Source organism: Mauremys reevesii, linkage group 18 (genome assembly GCF_016161935.1).
Source record: "Mauremys reevesii isolate NIE-2019 linkage group 18, ASM1616193v1, whole genome shotgun sequence".
Classification (NCBI taxonomy): Eukaryota; Metazoa; Chordata; order Testudines; family Geoemydidae; genus Mauremys; species Mauremys reevesii.
This window is the reverse complement of record NC_052640.1, coordinates 26,542,131-26,564,093: the sequence shown is the minus strand read 5'-3', so window position 1 is coordinate 26,564,093 and position 21,963 is coordinate 26,542,131. Positions and strand designations below refer to the sequence as shown.

The 21,963-nt window shown below is 48.7% G+C and overlaps 1 protein-coding gene across 2 annotated transcripts in view; it reads right to left on the bottom strand.

Annotated features, from left to right (window-relative positions):
- AIFM3 (apoptosis inducing factor mitochondria associated 3) overlaps positions 1 to 21,963 on the bottom strand; it is a 104,341-nt gene that overhangs the window by 8,790 nt on the left and 73,588 nt on the right. For both annotated transcript variants that reach the window (XM_039504528.1, XM_039504529.1), the window contains 8 exons: positions 20,231 to 20,361; positions 17,525 to 17,640; positions 16,973 to 17,044; positions 15,893 to 15,956; positions 12,016 to 12,092; positions 10,079 to 10,196; positions 6,439 to 6,537; positions 4,732 to 4,807 (listed from right to left, as the gene is read on the bottom strand). In XM_039504528.1, coding sequence (XP_039360462.1) covers positions 4,732 to 4,807; positions 6,439 to 6,537; positions 10,079 to 10,196; positions 12,016 to 12,092; positions 15,893 to 15,956; positions 16,973 to 17,044; positions 17,525 to 17,640; positions 20,231 to 20,361 — 753 coding nt within the window. The remainder of the gene's footprint in view (positions 1 to 4,731; positions 4,808 to 6,438; positions 6,538 to 10,078; positions 10,197 to 12,015; positions 12,093 to 15,892; positions 15,957 to 16,972; positions 17,045 to 17,524; positions 17,641 to 20,230; positions 20,362 to 21,963) is intronic.

Below are 21,963 nucleotides of genomic sequence, written 5' to 3'. Positions count from 1 at the left end.
TGAAATCTGTATGGATCTCCACCACCTTTGCAGCATCATTCCTCCCTTCCCGACAGGAGCCCTTCAGTGGGGTTGGGGAATCTGTATGTGGGGATGGGGTTGGCTGGAATGGGAGTGTTGAGGAAACAGGGATTACAACTGTGGAGGAGAGGTTCTGGGGAAAGGCAACAGCAATGACCCTTCATGGTGGATCCTCTGGGAGCATCTTGACCTTGGGGATCAGTAAGCTTTGCAGGAAAATGTAGGTCAATTTTGAGGTTGGGAGGCAACCCTGGTGTCCCAGAACAATAATCAAGAGATTCCGCAGGGTGAACTATATGGAAGGCCCTTTCTCCTATGTTTCCTCTCCTGGGCTGATCTAGCACCAAGATATATGGTGATAAGACACAATCTCCTTTGTGACAAGAGCACTTCAAGCTTTGCTCTAGCAGCACCAACCAGGGGGGCTGGAACAATTTGTATAGTGGGGGTGCTAAGAGCCATTGAACCAAACTATAAACCTTGTATGTAATGGGGGTGCTGCAGCACCTCTACTCCAGCACCTAAGGCACCAACAGGGGCTTTGCTTGTGCTGTTGCCCTGTAACTCTGGGGTAACAGGCAGGTTTGGTGTTTGGGTTTTTTTTTTTTTTTTACCAATTGTATTTTTTTACCAATTTCTTCTTCAATCTCTGAAAAATAATGTTAGTTTAATTGTGAAACTGAGCCGTGAGAGCAGGCCCTGGAATGTAAGCCACCCGCATTTCATTGCAATGAATGAGAGAGGGGAGATCAAAGGACAAATAGGCAGCTAGGTACAGTCTCTCCAGCTTTGACTAGCGGTGGAAGTCAGAGGAGAGTCAATTTATGACAGTGGCCTCCCTCCCAGCATCAGCACTGCACCATACAGAGTTGTCACCAAAGGTTAGAAAGAAGAGACTTTTTCAAGCACCTAAAAATAACTCCCAGGGCCTGAGAGGCAAAGACTGCCCTTGATTCCAAGTAATAGGATATAAAGAGATAAAGAGAAGGTGACACTGATGTCCCAAGCTTAGAAGAACCCCAGACTGATTAATCAGTGCAGCCCCACACTAGCTTGAGCTGTTCAAAGACACCTCAAGGACTCTATGCAGGTGGTCATCCTATTATAGAAAAGCCAGTTCCCATGGGCTTTCCTAAGTCGCAGAATAACACACATACTTTTAGCAGCAGACTCCCACTTTCTATCTGGTTTGTTTAAGGCTTACTTACAACCTGTAATACTTATGTTAAGGTTGGCCAGCAGGCTCTGTTCAAGCAGCTCTCCTTTCCCTGACATTTCACTGCTCGGAAACCTTTGCCACTTCCTTGATTTACTGAGTGTTGAACACAAAGTGATAAATCAATTACCATAATAACATGCTGTCATTATTCATATTAGCTATCCATAACTTTTCAGCTTCAAAGTACTTTTCAGATGTTTAATTAAAGAGATTTGACATCTCCTTCCTAATTAGGGATGGAATAAATACCAAAATATGCCAAATATTTTCCTGTGGTATTGAAGAGGAGGAATCTGAGGCTTCAACAAAAGCGCCATTTTGAGCTTCAATATGTGAAAGCATCACATCACCATCTAACTTTTATTGAGTACGCCTGGAATTGTGCATTCAGTTCTGACCACTTCACTAGCCTAAAGATCTTGACAAACCGGTAGAGTGTTCTGAGAAGAACAACAACAATGATCATGGGGTTGGAGGAACTGGTTAACGGACTTATTTGGAAAGGCTGAAGGAGCTATATGTGTGTCGGTCAGTTAAGCAGCAGTTAAGGGGGAACATAAGTCTGTCCATATCCAAAATAGAGTTGGTAAGAAATGTTTTGATGGAAGAATTTTCTGTTGGAAAATGTAATTTCATGGAAATAAAAATGGTTTTGGGGAATGTCTCAATTTCAACAAAGTTTTTGTTGAGAAAAGTCTAAACAAATCGTTTAGATTTTCTCATTTCATTTAAGTGTCAAACTTTTTCATTTTGATAATGTAAAAATGTTGCTTTCCAACTTTATCATTTCAATTCATTTTGTTTGAACCATTATAACAAAATGTTAATGTTAATATTACATGTTTATATATTGTATTTAATATATATAATTGTGAAGGGCCATGCACTCACTCTGCCGGGGGGGAGTCGGGGGGGGGGGAGCGAGTTCTTCTGGGCTCATTCAGCACCTGCAAGGCTTACTCTGCCTAGAGGAGGGAGCTTAAAAAGGGAAAACTTGCCCCAGGATGAGGTGGTGAACAGGAAGAAGACTGATACACCTCAGAGACTGCTGACAACAGAGACAGATCAGCCAAGAGGGAGACAGCTGCAGGCCTCACTGCTCCTGAAACTGCACAGACCAGTTGTAAAGCAGGATGCTCCAAGAGGAGGGGCTGGAGGTAGACCCTAATTAAAGACAAAGACCAGTTGATAAGCCAAACCCCAAAAGGGCTGTGTAGCGGGGTGGTCACCCCGCTCCTGCCCTGAGGGGGTTAAAGCGGCCCTGGAGAGGGCTGTGGCGGAGAAAAGCCAGGCTGATTGGGGGACGCAACCACAGCTGGCCCTATAAGAGGGCTGAGGGCCAGAGGCTAAGAAGAGTCTCTCTCTCGGGGTAGAGAGAGAAGGACCTGGCTGCCTGGGAGCTGAGCAGGGTACCAGTGCTGGGGAAGGGCAGGGGGAGCTGGGGAGCTCCAGCCTAGTCAAACCCCAGGCTGCAGACCTTGCTAAGAGACAGGCAATGGCAGCAGCCCCCCTTGCCAATGATGAGTGGTTTCCAGGCTGCCGTCTGCCCCAGTGATCAGGGCTAGATAGTGACTGGCAGGAGCCACTGAGGTGAGGTGGGGATAGCGGGTTGGGGGTTCCCATGGGTGGGGAGGCCCAGTTTGTGGGTTACTGCTGGGGGCAGAACCCTGATGTAAAGGGCACCAGGGTCCAGGAGGGACACAGGGACCAGCGGCAGGCGAGACACTGGCCTGCAGAGGGCGCTCTGGGCTGGAAGAGCCAATTCCCAGGACGATCAGCAGGAGCCCGGCTAGCAGCTGGAGCCCGGCCGGGGAGCCCAGGCAGCTGTGGGGCACCAGGCCCCCCACCCAGGGCAGGTGCAGGGTCCACGGCTCCCCACAGCTGCCCGTGCAGCTCTTACTATGGCTGGACTGTGGCCTCACAGCCACCGCCGGATCGGGTAAGAGCTGCCAGGCCGCGAACCCACCTGGCCTGGCCCGGAGGGCTCCTGGGTGGGGACATGTGCTGGGGGCTGCTCTCGGCTCCCCCACCCCAGGCAGATGGAGGGTCTGTGGCTCCCAGCCTGCTCCGGCTTGGCCAGGGGTGGGGCCCTGGGTGAAAGAAGTGGGGCGGGGGCACTGCAGGGGTGGGGGCCCCTGACCCCCCCACTATTGGGAAGGCTCTGCCACCCCTGCAGTGCAGCCCCTAACATGTATGTGCCCTGCCACCTATGCAATTCACAACTCTGAGTTAGGCATCCCTTACACAAAGCACGGGGAGAATTAAGTGTCTAAGAAGGGGATTCACACAAAAGCCAGCAGGGGGAGCAGGGTGCTGCCTAAGCTAGCCAATAGGAAAGGCTGAGGAGGGGGTGTGTGACCCACACCCTCAAACGGATTTAGCTCCTTAAGTCTGAGCTGGAGGTACATGAATGGGGGACCTATGCCAGGTGAAAAGCAGGGGTGATGGTTCCCCACTTATAATCTTTAGCCCAGGATGTGGGAGACCCGGGTTCATATCCCCCCGGTGCCTGATGTGGAGGAGGAAATTAAGGTCCCCCACCTCTCAGAAGGGAGCCTTAAATGTATAAATAGTCAGCTCTCCACTGGAGCAGGGGGACTGAACCCTGAGCCTCTCCCAACAGTGCCCTAATAGAGCCTGCTGCCCCCAATGAATAGTTAAGTATTTATATACAGTGGAACAGTGTCCACTGGAGAGACTCAGCAAGCCTTGCTCTTGGCTACCTATAGCCCAGTGGTTAGGGAGGTAGGAGACACAAGTTCAAATCTCTGCCCCACAGGAGGTAGAGGGGGGATTTGAACCCAGCTCTCCCACATCCTGGGTCTTTGCTCTAACCACTGAACGTAAGGGGGCACCTCCTTCTCCAATGTCCTGTGTAAGGGTTTAGGCATGTTCTCGGCATGCCTACTGCATCAGGCCTTGGAGGCAGGATCGGTGAGAAATGCCTAGTTGCAAATCCCACTGGGGCTGAGGTGTGAGGTAGGTGCTGACCTGCTGGGAGATGTCAGGAGCGAGGTGGCTCAGTGAAGGCCCAGCTGCTGAAATCAAGGTGCCTTGGGGATTTTAAAGGTGGGAACTTGGTGCCTACAGGTTTAGACAGCAGCTGGGTGGTGGCTTTGTGAATGCCAGTGGCATCTAAACGTTGGATGGCGGTGCCTAAAGTGAGTTAGGTGCTTAAGTCACTCTTAAGAATCCCCCCCATTGCACCTAATCCACCCCGCTCTGAGGTCTACGTTGTGTTGGGCATGCCTAGAGAACATTCATCATGCAGAACAAGCTGAACCTAATGCCCTCATGCAGCATTGGTCTCAAAACTCCTCTGATTTCTAATGTGTCATTTCATTAATGCACAGCAACCTGGATCCTTGGAGGGGGGGAAAACTGATGGCTAGTGACTAAAGCAGAAATAGAGTAAAAGGAAATATTTCAATAACTGGGCAGTCAGATTAATGTCCATGTTGGAATGTCTCAAAGGGAAGAGAAACACTTACTTGGTGTAAAATGCCACGAACTTCAGTTCATCTAAATCACCTTGAAAGACGACATCATCAAACCCTTCCCCGTGGCCTGAAAAACAGGGGAAATGTCAAAGCGGAGCAGGAGGCAGGATACGGCTCCCTTTGCCTTTCCTCCCCTATGGTTCCACATTGCGCAATCTCATGTGCGCACAGATACGCACACAGGCAAGCACCTACATATGAAGACAACACATGCCATATGGCAGTGGTCTGTCTTACAGCCACAACCTCTTTTTGGACAACAGTCTACAAACCGGACACACCCTCACCATGTGCTGGGGTTGGCGTGACAGTCGTAAAATCCCAGCATTCTTTGCTCAGCCATCTCCCAAATGATTCAATCATAGTGCTATGGGAAGCCACAGTCTGCCCACTAAGAGCTAGTGTCATTAAGAAATTAAGTGTATAAGCGTCACTTTAGGTGCCTAAATCCCAGAATCTGGCCCCACTGGGATTCACAAAACCACTGCTCAGCTGCCACCGAACCCTGTAGGTTCCTAAAATTGCTCAGTACCCATGTTTCTGCCTCTGGGCATGGGCATTGCAGCTCCATGCCAAGTGTCCAGGGAGAAGGAAGACCTCCCCCATAATCTTTAGCCCAGTGGTGAGGGTACTCAGCGTGGCTATAGGAGACCCTCAGTTCAAGTCACCCCCTATGCCTGGGTGGGGGCAAGGATTTGAACAGATGTTTTAGAATGGGCTTATCTCCTGTATCATCTGACCTGGGACCACAGAGACTGAAAAGCCTCAGTCATCATGATCATATGATATGATTATTTTAACTTGTTTGGAATTCTTTTAAATTAAACCTTAACTCTGAATGTTAAATGCTTCTTTTTGACAACACCGCCACCATGTATTTCACTCAACATATGCACCCTTCGCTTTAACTCCCTGTTAGCATAGCTTTTGTCTGGGAACTCTCTCAGAACTCCTCATGTTCACACATCAGCAATGCCAGCCAGAGGCACCGACTCGGTGTGTGTGCCAGGGCTGGAGCACCCACGGCAAAAAAAAGTGGGTGCTCAGCACCCACCAACCACAGCTGTTCAGCAGCCCCGCCCATCAGCTGTTCAGTGGCTGGAGGGAGGCACTTGGGGGAAAGGGGCGGAGCAGGGGTGGGAAGAGACAGGGTGAGGGCAGGGCCTTGGGATGGAGTGGGGGTGAAGCACCCACCGGGGAAAAATAAAACTCAGCGCCTGTGATACCAGTCATCACCGTCCAGCTACCTCACCCCTCAACTTGGCCACCCTCATAGGGTCCAGGTGCCATGTCCAGTTCAGGCACTGCCCCCCGAAAGAGTTTCAGGCATTGCCCCTCCCCCCAGTCAGATTCAGTTGTCACCCATCACCCCTAGTCAGGTTTAGGTATTGCCCCTCCGCCTCAGTCAGGACAGGCATCTCCTCCCCACTGAAGGTCAGGCCCTGCCCCACCCTAGTCAGGTTCAGCACCGCACCCTCAGAGCCATCTCCCATTTGTAAATCTGGGGGTGCTAGGGGCTCCTCCTGTTCCCACAGTAGCACAGGTGGCATTTTTTCCTAAAGTGCAGACATCAGTCGCTGGTGAGACCCCTCCAGGTTGGAGTAGGGAGCTGGGTGTTATCCCCCCAAGATTTGTGTAAGGCTCCTGTCCAGTTCAAGAGGCTGCCTGGCTCCTCAGGCTCATATCAGTATGTCTGACCTGCGTATCGTAGGCTCTTCCCAAACACAGCCGTCCACAGGTACGGGACGGTGCTGATCTCCGTGCCATGGGCCAGCATGTTCAGAGCTGCTATGCGGCCTGGAAAACCGAAGAAACAGAGCGTAAGAAAGGAAATCGTGCAGGAGCCTTGCCACACGCGCTGTGCCTGGGCAGGCCCAGAGTACTCGGATTGCGCCCAGGACTTTGGGATGGTTTAAAGCCTTTTGCTACCAATTGCTCTAATCACAGTTTAAGTGGAGCCTAAGACCTTTCACCTTGGATTAAAAAACGCCCATCCCACAACCAAGCAGAGGGAGGACAGCAGAAGTTTCATGAACCACAATGCTAGCAAGGTCATGGCGAAGCCCCTCAGTTACCCGCCTTCAAAGGAAGGTTGAGTGGCTCTTGATCATCTACAGACCCTTAATCTGCACCCTCCCACCCCCGAGAAGACTGGCTACCAGGAAGGATAAGATAATGTCACGGAGGTCACGGATTCCGTGACTTTCAGATACCTCCTGCTTCAACAGCAGGGCCAGAGCTCTCAGCTGCTGGTGCGGGGAGCAGAGTTCTCAGCTTCCTCAGGGGGACCTGGAGCCACCACGGATGGTGGGACCCCAGAGCTCTGAGCCGCTGGGGCTGTGGCAGAGGGATCTGGAGCTGTCGGCAGCGGCAGGTGCTGGACTTCCCCCTCCCTCCTGCAACAGACCTCAGGCTCTCTTCCCCCTCCTCCCCAGCCCCCGCTTGGGCATCAGTCAGCCCCCCGTCAACCCCCCCCCGCCCCCATTATTTTTAGTAAAAGTCACAGGCTTCTGTGCATTTTTGTTTATTGCCTGCGACCTGTTTGTGACTTTTACTAAAAATAACAGTGACAGAATCTTAACCTTAGCTACCAGTCTCACCCCCACCCCTTTCTGTGGTCTCCCACCATGTCAGGGCCGAATGGCGCCTGGCGCCTTTCACAGATATCGAACAAAGAACAAGGAGAGAGGGAAAGAGGAGGGACAGTGGATAAAACACTTCTCAAGAGCAGAGACATTTATGGGGCAAAGTATCAGTGCCCCCCCCCCAAATCTGTACTGGCACCATGGTGATTCAGGGCGTCATAGACTGAGACTGGCGTTGCTGTAGGTAAAGAAGAGCATGGTTTCCGTGCCGATGCTTCTTTATGTCACGTAATGATATTCAAAGCCTCGAAGCATGTTTAGAACGATGCTAACCAGAGTCTTGCGTTCAAAAGGAAGGGTAACCTGGGTGATAGAAGTCCAAAAACTGACCACTGGGGCACCTGGCTGGCAGACTGGCAGTGCCACGAAGGGAGGCATGAGAGTGGGGGGCGGAGAAAAAGGCTGATGCAAAAAGGAGAAAGGGGCTAGAGTGCAAGCCGGGGGATGACTGAGTCCTTCAACTTGCCTGGGGGATTTTTCCTTTTTCCTGGGTAAACTGTTGGCCACTGAGAGAAGCCAAATGCCTAAGGCCAGTAGGTTACGGACAATAAAGGTATTTTTAAATACATCGGGAAGAAGAGGAATTCTAGCAATGGGCGAGGCCACATTTGATTATGTTCAATATGGGCAAAGAGAAGACAGTCACAGTCAGAACAACCTAGACTTGGTGCTTGAAAATCACTCATTTCCCAACACTGGGAACAATTATGAACCAAACTGAATAAGAGGAAAAATTGAGATAGAAAAATGTGAATGAAAAATAGGAGTTTATTAGAGGGCCAAAAAGCCAGGACTCCACACACGGGCTAGATGACAACTTGGGCTAAAACCCATCCTGGTTCGGTGGTGAAGTGAAGGCAGCATTAGAAATAAAAAAGAAACACATAACTAATGGAAGAAAAGGGAAATAGAAGGAAATCAGTATCAGTTAGAGGCTATGAAGTGTAGAACATTGATAAGGGAAGTGTCACAGGGCTGCTGACCCCTTTAAATGAAGCAGGTCCAATGCCCCTGTGCCAGTTTGGCCATTTAAGAGGGTGAGGCAGTGCCTAGGGCTGTGAACGAGCCAGGCAGCAGGGCCCTAGTGGGGAGACAGATCTGGTGATTTGGGGTTACCAGCTTCATTCGGAAGAAGGCAGGTGAGAGCTACTGGTAACCAAGAGACTACAGGAGGTCCTTGTAGGAAGCAGAAGGTATTTCCTGGGAGAAGGCTGAAGGCAGGAGCGATGCAAGCGGGTTGTGTTGGCTGATCTCCCTGAGCCAGGGCTGGAGAGGGCGGAAGGCAGGAAGAGGAGCGGTGGCAGCAGGGAGAGGTGCTTGCTGGCTCTAAGCCGGAAAGCTGAAGGTGGACGAGGGCTGGAGGCAGGGGGGCAGTAGAAGGGCTTGCAGCTGACATGCTGGAGAGCTGGACCCAGGGAACAGCGAGAGGGCTGGGGAGTGAGGGATGCTCCCCTGGAGAGGACGATCTCCCGGCAAAGGGGCTGTGGGGTTCCCAGCCATTGGGAAGAGCAGGGTTACACTCCGTCGGGAAGGGCTAGGGTGGCTGTCCTGGCAGAGGGCTGGAAGAGGACTGACAAGACCCGAGATGTAGTGGAAGACACTGCAGTATGAGGATGCAGTCCCAGCAGAGAGGCTTGCGGGGTGAGGTTCCTGCTGGAAAGAGAGGGGTTTAAGGACTACATGCACTGCAGTGATATGAACTGTGTTGGGGACTTTCAATTATGGACTGATTTGCACTGTGTTTTGATAATAAACTGGCCCCACAGAGGGGTATTATTGAGGCAAGAAAGCTGATATGTAGTTACTGGGGACTCTGAAGGGAGGAAACTGAGGCAGGGGTGCCAGCTGTCCAGCATGGAGATGTCAGCAGGAGGAACATACGTCACAGGGTGACTGGCCCCTTTAAATGAAGCAGGCCCAGCTCCCCTGTGTCTGTACAGTTGCTCCTAGTTTGGCCAGCAGAAGGTGGGGCAGCACCCAGAGTTATAACAGGATCAGGGGGAAGAGAGACCTGGTGAGTCAGGGCTGCCAGACTCACTCAGTAAAAAAGTAGTTGAGAGCTGCCAGAGACCAGAGGCCTGGAAGAAGCAGAAGGTGGCTCCTGGGCAAAGGCCGAAGGCAGGAGAGCAGCAAGAGGGGTTTGCAGTCTGGCTTCCCCGAGCCAGGGCCGGAGGCAGCGGAGGGGCTGATTTGCCGACATCTCCACACTGGAGAGTTGGACCCTGGAACAGTGAGCGGGCCTGAGCAGTGTGGGATGCTGTCTGATTTGCACTATGTTTGGCTAAGACACTGGCCGGGTTATTATTGAGGCAAGAAAGGTTGTGTGAAGTTACTGGGGATTCTTAAGGAAGGAAACTGAGGCAGGTGTGCCTGTCATGCCACAGCCTGCTGCAGGAGGGCACTCCAGGAAGGATTGTGCTATGGCAGGAAGCTAAAGACGTCACGGAAAAATCCCTGGCTTGCACAGCTAAGGACTAGGGCACCTAGTCAGATTTACAAGCACTGAAATGGGAGGGATAATATTGAACAGTCAAGTGAATGGTGAATGATAAATCCCCATTCCCCTGCTGCCTATTCCTTACTGTCTCTCTATCTAGCCGGGTCTGGCTGGCTGACTTCCTGCGCATCTTCAAGACAGGCTTGTCCCTAAGTAGTTCAGGAGCCCTAACGTGAAGGGACTGAAATACACCCACCATGCATATGAGCCATCTGCCAGTGAGGGATGTTCACCTTCTTGTTGTTACGCAAGGCCAGTGGAAAGGTGACAGCATCTCCAGCCGCAAAAACTCCTGGGACGTTGGTCTGCATCATCTGAAAAGAAGCAAGGGGCCGTTAGCACTGTAGTAGGAAGAGGGCCTGGAACATAAGCCCACGTATCAAGGCCTGGTAGGAGGCCTGAGGCCTGAGCTAAAGTAGTCAAAACTTTGCTGATATAAAGCAAAGTTAAGTTGTGAGCAAGAGGCAGGCCAGCCTAGCGGGGAATGGAAAGTCCCACCATACACGGAGCTGCGTCCATTGTCATGGGCACACATGTGCTAGTAGAATTGTAGGCATTGATCGGGAGAGCTAGGACCATGCTTCGTTGACCAAGTGCCTTTGCACCTTAACGGATTTTGTGGTCATTGGGCGGTTCGCTCGAGGTCTGCTGTGCCAGCTGTCTGCGCAGAGCTGGGGCAGCGCACAGAGGGAACACACGCAGCCGAACACCTAACCACAAGCACCACTGGTGATTACGCCGCGATCGGCGTTACAAGTGCAGGGACAGCAGCAGCACTGCTTCACCATGGTTACAACACGTCGCCAAATAAGGCAAAAAGAATCCAAGCACTAGAGGAGAAGGGAAGGGAAGAGAGAGAGAAAAGAAGTTGCTTCCCCATCTACACTCCAATGCATTACTCCCACTTCTCCTTTGCCAGCTGTACCCACATAGGTCCCACTGGATGAAAGGATAGCAAACCCTGGGCATCCGGAACCCAACCTTCCCCACAATCTCTAGTGTCGGCACTACGAGATATCTTGCAAAACCATACCGTGCCATATAAACAGTCCTAATATCAGTACCTTCCCGGAGACAGTCAGCCTGTCCTGTTCCACTGTTCCACTGATGGTGAACGCTTATACATAACGATGTATTTTTACACTCACGTGGGTCATTAACTAGATGTGACCCCCCCAACCTTCATCTTCACAGCACAGACCTTTTTCACCTCACCTACAGGACAATAGGGGGTGGTTCTTGGGGAGGGGGTATAAATCATGCTACTGTTCTCTGTGTGGACCATGTAGGGAGTCACAATCACACGTTGTTACTAGGTTACACAGTATCTGAGAGAGCAGCATCAAGATTCTAGGTGTGTCTTCCTGTTTATGCGCGCATTGTTCAGACAGACATGCTTCTGTGCGGGTTGTCTGTGATGACAGAACCCAGACACTTGAGCTAAAGAACCACATCATGTAACACACAATGAGCAGTACAGTCATAAACCTTGATCCGTGGTATAACTTCTAGAGGGTGACTGCTGCAGAGTCATACTGTTAGTGTGGGTTACATGTCCATCTGATTTGGCAAGCCGCTTCTTGAAGACTATGTGGCAAAGTGGATGAGAGTTGGCTTGGTCATATGAGAGATATGGACCCAGGTCCTCAAAGGTATTTCCCATTGAAGTGGATGGGAATTAGGGGTCTAAATACCTTAGAGGAGCTGGGTCCTATCCTGACTCTGTGAAATGGGTACATTAGAGTCAGCCACAGTAACACAGTGAGGGTTCTGCATGGCACAGAAACATTAATAGCAGTTAGCGTAAGTTCTGTGAGTAGACCTCTTTGTTACCAGGCATGTAGTTTAGTGCAACTGTGGATACGCTCCAGGAATCTGTGGGAAGGGGTGGGAGTGCTCTCTCTATTGTTTTCTCATTTTGCTTCCTCAGAATCATTTGATGTCTGAAGCTTTTCACATCCTCATAGGACAGTCCACAGCAGGGGCCAAAATTGCATTGTCTCGCGCAATTTTATTGTGAGTCAATATTCATAAGAATCTGCTAATCTTAAACCACTCACTTTGGGGCTACCTATATCTCAAGAATCCCTTGGCTAAATGACCCCATATTTATCCCACATTGACAGTGTTTACCTTGTTAACGACAATGAAGCCTTTGGAATCAATGTTAATGCCGCTTTGCTTCAGAAATCCTGTTGCCGGACTTGCACCTGCCAGAAAGGCAAAGGACACTGTGTGAGTGGGTCTGACTCCCAGACACTGTCTCTCTCATGGAAACAGATGTCAGAGCGAGAAAGGACCTGCTAACTCCAGCAATCGCTCTCCTGCCAGTGTCAGTTCAGTTCCATGATACCAGGTGCTGCTCAGTTAACAGCTTCTGTTGGGTCTCACGAATGCAGCTGTCCAGTATTAATTTTTCTTTGTCAGGCCTGAATGGAAAGTTATTTTATTTTTATCCAGAGTGCTGTGCCTCCATGTCTAACTCTGATTTGAACTCCCCAGGAAGAAGAAAAATGGAATGTGCAGCTTCTTATCAGTATAACACTGACACCAGAAGAGAGAGTAAAAGGGGGCCTACTTGTGTTTAGTTTAGAAAGAGGAGGAGGAGGGGAGACAAAAGTAATAAATCAGGAGTAAACCAACCTAACAGCCTTGAAAACGAGATGAATTTGTCTGCTGTTTTGATTAATTTATATTTAACTATTATATATGTGTGGTATATAGGAGGGAGAGAGACTAGGGGGGGTAATGGGATGCTGCTGAAGTCATATAAAAGAAGAGAAGACACACACACATCATGTGTGTGTGTGCAGGATTTTAATTATATCCCTTGCACCCTTTATTTGGGCTCAAATAAACTTTTTCTGCATTCTCCACCTTGGTGTGTTATTTGGAACGAAGCACACCGGGCAACGAACCACTGTTTGCTGCCTCAGGCCTTTTGGGCCGGCAACACAGCTGTGCTGGGTACCACAGTGGGCACTGAATGAATGATTGACGGGGGGCTTCAGAGCCTTATTGGCCAAGTTCAGTGGATGGGGAGGATCTGGCAGAAGCTAAAGTAACAGTGGAAATGCACCGACCTAGGGATAAACTGATTAGACTCCGTACAACATGTGCAGCTGCATTTGGAAACCAGGTAACTCTGTTCTTATCAGATGGCACATGGAGAGCGCTCCTCGTCTCCCAGTTTGCCGTCCTCCGCAGTACTGCCCTTCCTTTCCAGACTCCTGTGCTCCAGTTAACCCACCCCACTCCCACTCTATAGACACATTTTAAAAAACTGCAGAACGATCTCCTTCGGAAAGTGGAGCTAACATGCTGATTGCCACCCACCCGTGTAGACTGTATCCCTGCTCCTCTAACCTTTGCCTGGCTTGTACGTTCAAGTCCCCCTCCTGCAATGGGTTCCACACGGGCAGAGGGGTCACCTGCATGGAGGGCACTGCAGGACTGAGGCTTTGTCCAGGAGAGCACAAGGAGGCAGCATAGCGCCCTGAACCCGAAGCATGGCCATAAATAGAGCGCCCGAAGCGACGGCCATGATTTTTAATCTGAAACTGTTTTTGATTGTAGCTTTTTAACAGATCAATACGCTGCTCCCCTGCCTTTTCCTTTTTTTTTTTTCTCTCTGTGTGGCGCCGCCCGGGGGGGGGGGCTAGAGAGTCATAGCCTGGCCCCTGCCCAGTGTGGTGGCCTTGCAGACTAACGGAGCCATTGCTCTGCTCAGGTGGGGTGGGCCTCTGCCTCCTTTGCCTTATATGGCCACAGCCATGAAGTCAGACCTGTGCCTGAGAACTGACTTAGAACTGCACACCACACCACACCTTCCTTCTTTTTCTCTTTTCAAGAACCTACCCCTTAAAGTTACTGAACATAAAGTTACTGGGAAACTGCTATATATAGTCTATAACCAGAACATTTCAGACCTCCCGGAGAAGTCTTGCTTTGCCCTTGCCACCTGGTCTGGGGGGGGTCTTTCTTTGGGAGGCCCTCTCCTGCTTTGTTTTTTTTTTGAGCGCACTCTGCTCCTCCCTCCAACCACAAACAATTTGCCTGAGATCTGATGATTATGTTATGTGAGAGTGAGTCTCCTCTCCCTCCTCCCTCGCTGCTGCTGTGCCTGCTTCTGCCTTGCTACTGTCCTGGGGATTGTAAGAACTCCCTCTGCAGACCCCCTGTTCTGGTTTTTTTCCCAAACAGACAGACCCCAAGTAACCTTTGGTCTCATCTGTAAATCTCTTTCTGGTCTCTGTCTGCAGCTCCTTTGCTTGTGCCTCCCTCCTCTCTATCTGGGCAGGCACTTGCAGTTGTTCTGCTGCTGCAGCCACACCAGGAGAACCACCCCTAGTATAAGGTGCACTCATTAGGTTAAGTTAGCTGTAAGTTGTTGTTTTTTGTTTGTTTTGTTTTTTTTTTGTTAGTTTAGATATCATAGATATATATTTTGTGTTTTTTTGATTTTTTGTGTGTAAGTCTGTCTTTTCACTGCAACCCCCCCCCCAGCTCTCTGTGTGTCCTCTGACTCCTCTCTCTCTCTCTTCTCTCTCTCTCTCCTCTCTTCTAATCTCCCTCTGCTCCACCACCTCTCTTCTCCCCCCTTCCCCCATCCCAATCCCCCATTGGTTACCTTTTCTTTTCTCTGATACACCACATATTATATATTTACCCCTGTGACATACATTTTTTATAAAAATTGTTTTTGTTTATTTTATTTTTCATAACTGTTTAGTTGGTTATATTGCTGTGACACACCTTTTTTACAGAAATTGTTAGCTACCTGTTGCTTTTATAACCAAACCCCCCTATACTGTTCAAAAAAAGAAACCCCCCCAAATGTCCCCTCTAACAAACCCCATACCCCCCCCCCTTGATTTTTTTATTTTTTTTTTTTTTTTTTTAATAAAGTTTATTTTGCACCCCACCCGGGTGGTAATTGTCCCCCAAGATCCCCTACCTGCTGGCAGGGACAAATACAAAATGCAAATCAAAGATGGGAAATAAAAGCTAGGCTGTGTAGACTGCCTAATCTGTACAAAACGACGCACAAGTACATTATGTCAATAGTTACTGCCTGCTTAAACAAGAGAGGGGTTTTGTGGGAGTCCTTGAACAATGGTCAGGGGATCTTCTTATGGAAAAGTTTGAGAACCACAGATGTATAGGATTCCACATACTACACAAGGAATATTACCATGTTTTAATGCACTTCAAATTTAAAATTCACAAGGGTGTGATCAATGGGCATTGAATTGGGTGAGTCTTATCAATGCTTGAAAATAGTTTTAGTCTGTTTCTCTATCACAAATATTTTAAAAGTGATGGTATCTAAGCACCAAACTCTCATTAAAATGAGCACAAAGTGGGCTCTCCTCTGTTTCTCTGCATTACAGATAGTTTTCCCCCTTCTTTTCTTCCTTTTTTTTTCTATTTTCCTTTTTTTCATTCTCACTTTTCAAAACTTCGCCAACTTTGGAAAAGTCAACAGGCAGCAAAAAGGAAAATGGACTCTGTCACTTGGTGACTCTTCCAATGCTGGAGATGTTTTGGAAAGTTATAGAGAAGAAAAAGGAAAACAAAAACACTCTACATGTCATCCATTCTACCACTTCAGGTTGTAAAGAAAAAAACAAATCAAAATAAAAAGATCAATTTGAAATTAAATGAATTTTTTCCTGGAAAACAAAAATCAAATGAAAAATGTTGAGGGAAACAGTAAGTTTTATGACCACATCCATTACCTAACCACAGTTCTGACAAGGGACTTTGGCTCAGCTACTATATCTCATTGTTATCTTCACATCTCTTTGGCAAGGATCAATTAACCAACAGCTAGAAAGGTTCCCCTTGTTCGGGTGTTGATGGTGGATTTGATGGGTTGCAAAGGGCTGGACTCAATGACCAAAGAGGTCCCTACCAGACTAAGCTAACAAGCTCTCCCCTCCGTCTGGGGAAGCAGAAGCCATACTGTTGCCAAACACTGAAGCTTTGCACATCAGGGTTCATTTACCTATGCCGATGACACAGACATCTGCACGGAGGACTTTCCCACTCTTCAGGACAACTTCCTTAAGCTTTAGGGGACACAGATGAAAATCATGGTTACTTTAAGGACAAAAAAACCCCTAGCAGTACCCAGCTGAGTTGGAATCTCACTCTAGTTCATGAAATAAGAGAAAATGACTCAATTGTAATTCTGCTTCAATGAAGAGATCATCCTGCAGGATTCTCACTCTTGGGTCTTGGCTCTCTAATGTAAACCCTGTAGCTGTGCAGGTTTCTTGGTCTCTTATGACAGTGGTAATGCATGATATATGTCGCATCAACCTCCCCTTTGGCTGGTACTCACCAACCATCCTAGATCCCAATTGCTGTCCAGGCCCCTATCATGGAAATCTCTCCACAGTAGAATACATTGGGCTGAGATGTGTGTTGCCCTCAGAGACGTGCTGGTGGGCATGGTGAGAGAATTTGAATTTAATAGAACAGAAACGAGAAGAAGCAATCAACCAGCAATGCAACGAACCCACCTCTGACAGACAGACCTCCGGACTCCTCCGGACATGCACACAAAGAGGGCCAAATTAGGATTGCACGGGTGACTTGAATTCTGGCATTGCTAATTTCTCTGTGCTTGACTTTTCTCATGCAGTATTTCATTAATGGATGGACTAGGCACCCTGACTGCAAAACGGGCATTTGGGCCCTCTGAGTGATGTCACAGGATAAGCCCTGACCCAGCAGTGTACAGTGTGGAATCACCAAAATCAGGACAATCCCTCAGCCCATCATTACTAGAGGCGGGTAATGACCCCTATATTTAATTTGAACCCAGTTCACTCCGCAGACTGTGCTGGGAGGAGGTGGGGATGGGGGCATGGCCTGGCCTCCTCCTCAGCTCTCTCTACCCACTTTGGAGTGATAGGTGCCCCTAGGGCTGCAGGTTGGGAACGGTTCCTGCACTCCTTTGAGCTCCTCACACTCTCCCTGCCCTTCCACACGCTCATGCACAGGTCAGGCCAGTCTGGCCCACCATCCCCTTCCCTCAGCCCCGCAACGCTCAGCTCCTGAGGAGCACCAGCTGCTGTACCTTGCCCTCCTGCTCCCGCAGCTCAGACACTTCTGTCTGCATGTAGAACTTCACCCTGTTGTTTTCAAACATCTGTGCAACAAGAGAGAGACAAAAGTCCTTATGCTCTGGAGCTGCCACCAGCTTCTGGCTTCTCTGACTTCTCCTACACAATCCCATTCCCTCCCTCTTGAGTTATAGCTCTCAACTCGGCTCGAGGGTGCACTGGAAACGGGCTCTCTGAGCATCTCTGCATCTCGCCTGCTCAGTGGGGTGTCATAATTTTGCAGTGTAGGAACACACAATACTTGAGCATATTGCAGTTAGGCCAATGGGAGGACATGGCCAATGTTTTCTTTTAGGTGTCAACCACTGTGCAGCACTTTATAGCTTCAGAACACTGCATGCACATTTAATACATCAAATAAACCGAACACAATGATGCCATTAACTGATAGTGCCAGCAGGGAGGTAAGACGCACGCAGCCGTCCTCTGCACAGCAGGAATCAGGGTCACTGACTCCCTTGTTTGATCCAAAATAATCCTCTGAAAGTCTGGTAAGTCATAATCACCTTCATGAGAGCTTGGCCAACCTTCTCCCCAAAGAATTTCTTGAAAGGCACTTCTTCCAGCTCAACCACAGACACGGAATGGGCCTTCTCTGTCAGGTAGGCTGCCACCTCCATCCCTGGGGAACAGAAGCAGGTCAGAGACAGCGCACGTCACCCCCTGCACTTCAATGAGGTCTCTGGAGCTGAATTCAAGAGCTGTCAGGTGGCGGCTAGAGATGTGAGAACTTTCAATTCGCCCTTTCAGGGCTGGGAACAGCTGCCATGGCATGAGCAGCTGCCTTTGGGCTCGGCACGAGGATACACTGCAGATGGTATGAAGAAAGTTTTCCTAGCGAGCCGCTCTCAGGCCTGGTCTACACTGAGGGGGGGGGGGTCGAACTAAGGTACGCAAGTTCAGCTATGCGAATAGCGTAGCTGAACTCGAAGTACCTTAGTTCGAAGTACTTACCCGTCCTCACGGCGCGGGATTGAAGTCCGCGGCTCCCCCGTCGACTCCGCCACCGCCGTTCGTGGTGGTGGAGTTCCGGAGTCGATGGGAGCGCGTTCGGAGTTCGATATATCGCGTCTAGATGAGACGCGATATATCGAACTCCGAGAAGTCGATTGCTACCCGCCGACCTGGGCGGGTAGTATGGACGTACCCTTAGTCTGTTGTAAGCGCTAGGGGGCAGGGACCATCTTTTTGTTATACGTGTGTAACGTCACCCTTTCCCTCCTAGCACTGTCAGGGTCTGATCCATACTGGGGTCTCTGGTATGACTGCAATTTGAGGACTACTGCTGGTATGCATAATGATAATTGTGGCTCATTGCCTCAAGCAGCCTGATTCCCTGCGATGGGAACTGGAATTGCTATTTTGGGATACTAAGAGTATTCATAGGGTGGGCAGAAACCTTCTACTCTCCAAAGGGCTTCATAGTGATCGTTTCTGTGTTTAACCACAAAACCGATTATTTATTTGTGACATTCTTACAAGGAGGAAGCCACAAAAAGGCTTTGAAGGCTGAAGTAAGTGATGCACTGTAATATACTTAGCAAATGGTCACTGAGAACCATCGCTGTTTGCAGTGGTGTTGTAGCCGTGTTGGTCCCAGGATATGAGAGACACAAGGTGGGTGAGGTAACGTCTTTTATTGGATCAACTTCTGTGCTGAAATAGACAAGCTGTCGAACTCCACAAGCTTGAAGAGCTCTGTGGAGCTCGAAACTCATCTGTCTCACCTACAGAAGTTGGTCCGATAAAAATATTACCACATTTAAAACCATAACATTATGAATAGAAGAACTAGGAGGAACATACATTCTGTGGCTGGGATCATAGTCAAGCTTACTGAATTATACATTGCAAGGATGATTCATTGTGAATTTAGCTTTTTTTAAAATCATGAACCAATCCCAATGTCTGGGAATGTGTTTGTTAATTGGAAGCATTGTCAAATAGCCTGGCCAAGAGATTTTCAACCTATCGGTTGTCTGTGAATTGTTCGCTTTGACTATTTGCAGTTTGTGATTGATTGCCAAGGTTGCGTGTTATAGTTTCTGCTTCCTGACTGGATGGATTACATCTTGAAACCAGGAAACTGACCCAAACAATAAGTATCCAATATGTGCATGCAGTCCATAGACTGGTCAGCTTCGTTTATTTCCCATTTGAATTTGTCTACTTTCATATTCCAGCCTTGGATCTTGGTATGCCTTTATCGGTTAGATTACAAAATTCTCCTCTCCATGCAGGTACTTCTAGACTGTGATGAACTCACCTCTTAACCTGCTCTTGGACAAGGATGGGATGGGATTTTCAGCAATGCCACCGTTAGTTAGGTTAGGAGCAGAAGTCACTGCAAATCTCAGCTTGAGCTGCTATAGCCTCTTGCAGTAAGGCATGTTTTCCAGCCAGTGAATCTCTCTCATAGTACTTCTCTGAACTCTTTTCAGTTATTAACATTCCTTTCAAATGGACATGGTATTTCAGGGCTGGTCTCACTGGCGCTTTGTGCAGAGGCAATATCTCATCCCCTACTCCAACTCGATAGTCCCCTGCTTATAAGACCATTATGTCTGAAGTCATGATGACAATCTTTGTTATTTATGAAATCCATCTTAATTTGTAATGAGTAACCCCCTCTGTCTGTGGGTATTCAAGAAGTATTTATAAGAACCTGAAGAGAATGGAATGTTACCAATACATGTAGACAATTGTAGCAATAGCCACAAGTGAGTCATAAGAAGGGAATTTTTCATTTAAAGGACGTCATGTGGCTGCATACAAAAATAAAATGTTCCAGAAAATTCACTAGCTCCATGAACCAGCTACATCTTTTAAGGATCTACAATAGATTATTCTGGCCAAAAAGATCACAAGAAAATTCAAGGGCTAGGTACTGGTCAAAAATATGATTAACAGATGTTAAGGTCTGACCTCATGAATGAAACAGGACATCGAATTTCATCCAGTGATTCCTGCATCCAGTCTAACAACTTCTGACTGAGCTAGAGCAGATCTTTTAGAGAGACATCTTGATTTAAAGATTTCAAGGGACGGAGACTCCACAATTTCCCTAGGTAAACTGTTCCAATGGTTAACCACCCATGTGGAAAATGGGGAATTATAAAGAAATCTATAATATAACGTCTCAAAGGGAAAATTCTGCCCAAAGGTCCCCTGAATGGGATTCTTGAGATGATCTGCCCAAGACCAAATCTCACCAAGGAAAGAGGCTCCCACTATAACTGCATTCTTGCTGCTGGCCAGTTTCACTACTCGGTTGGCATCTTCTGGGGTTCGGATGTTGAAAACATTCTCAACTTCTTTGCCTTTACAGCTAAGGGCTTTGGGCCTGAAAAACACACATGTAGGAAAAGAATTGGTCAGGTTTCAGTTGTGGTTTTCTGAGCTGCATCCTTTCTGTTACTAAACATGTCTCTGCAAGCGCTGCACAGAGCGACTCAAGAAGCCAACACACTAATATAACTGCAAGTGATCTTCCAGCCTGCTGCTCTGACACTGGCCACTACCCGCTGTTGCAATCTCTAAAATAAAATGTAAAATCTCCGTAATAGAGGTGGTGACAGAGGAAGTTTTCTGATCCCCAGCAGTTACTGATTGGCTGGTGAGCTCAAGCAGGAGGGGTTCTCTCTCTCATAAAGGTTTGTCCCATTTAATGTAACATATTCATTTGTATTCATGACTGAGATTGACCTGCCCTTGCTATCGGAGCGAGATGGCAGCAGGTTACTTCTGAAGATGGGTGTTTTCATTATGCTCTCCAGACCGCCTGGGGCTCGGTAATCCAGGCCCGAACCAGTTCCCTCCCTCTGTGCCAGTGACAAAGGGCATGGTGCTGGGGTGCGAGGCAGAGATTGGAGCCACACTGCAGCAAAACAACAAATTGTACAGCAGAAATGCTGAATCTGGTGGCATCTTGAAAAAAATGTCCACTACTGCAGCTGCCCCAGGGACCCTGGACGAGATGAATGAAACAGTTCACATCTTTTAGAACTATTGTTTCAGGTTTTCTGCAGACTCAGGCACGGGACCCTGCCTCAGTGACAGCGGGTCCAGTTTTCAAAATGATCTCCAGTACCAAAAGAGCTGGAATCATAATTACCAACTAGAGAAATGTGAGATTCTGGGGCCCAATGTTGCAGCAATGCCTGTGTCATTACTTATACACAGCAGAACAGAAATTGAGAAAGAGACATCCCAAAACAGCCCCCCACACTGGTGATTTGGGCACTGCCCTGGGAAGTAGGATGCCCACGTTCAAGTCCCTGTTCCACATCAAGTGTCTGAGAACAGATCTCCCGCCGTACGCTCATGTGAGTGCTCTAACCACTGGGCCATTGACTATCTCTGGTTTTTCCATGAGAAAGGGCTGTTCTGGCTCAGGCACCTAGCACCAGGAAAAGGGTCACAGCTGCGAGTCCCCACAGGAGACAGACACTTTCCTCCAGCCCAAAGTTAGGCGAAGGCATGTGTTTAGGCCCCACCCCTCTCCTCTGCATTTCTAACTGGCTAGCTCAGGGGGCTCCCCATTCCGCTTGCTGGGGTCTGCCAACCCCATTCGTAGGCCCCTAACTCTCCCCCTGCATTGCACAGGGAGTCTGGGCACCGTGATGCAGCAGGGCCAGAGGGCAGCAGAGCTGTGATAGAGGGGAGGTCTGCAAGCCCCAGGGTGATCAGAGCCTTATTCCCTGTGGACTAAGGAGAGGCCACTACAGGTTAATCAGAGCACCTGGAGCCACAGTAGCGTTGGCCATTTGCCATAGCACCTAACTCAGGTCTGAGGAGTCCGCTGGACGGCAGGCAACTAAAAATTAGGCACTGCAGTGTGGCTTTGCAACACTTAAGTCTCTGTGTGGATCTAGCCCTAAGCAATCTTAGGCAGAGACGGGCTTTGATTACATCTGAAAATGGGATTCAGGCTCTTATGTAACTT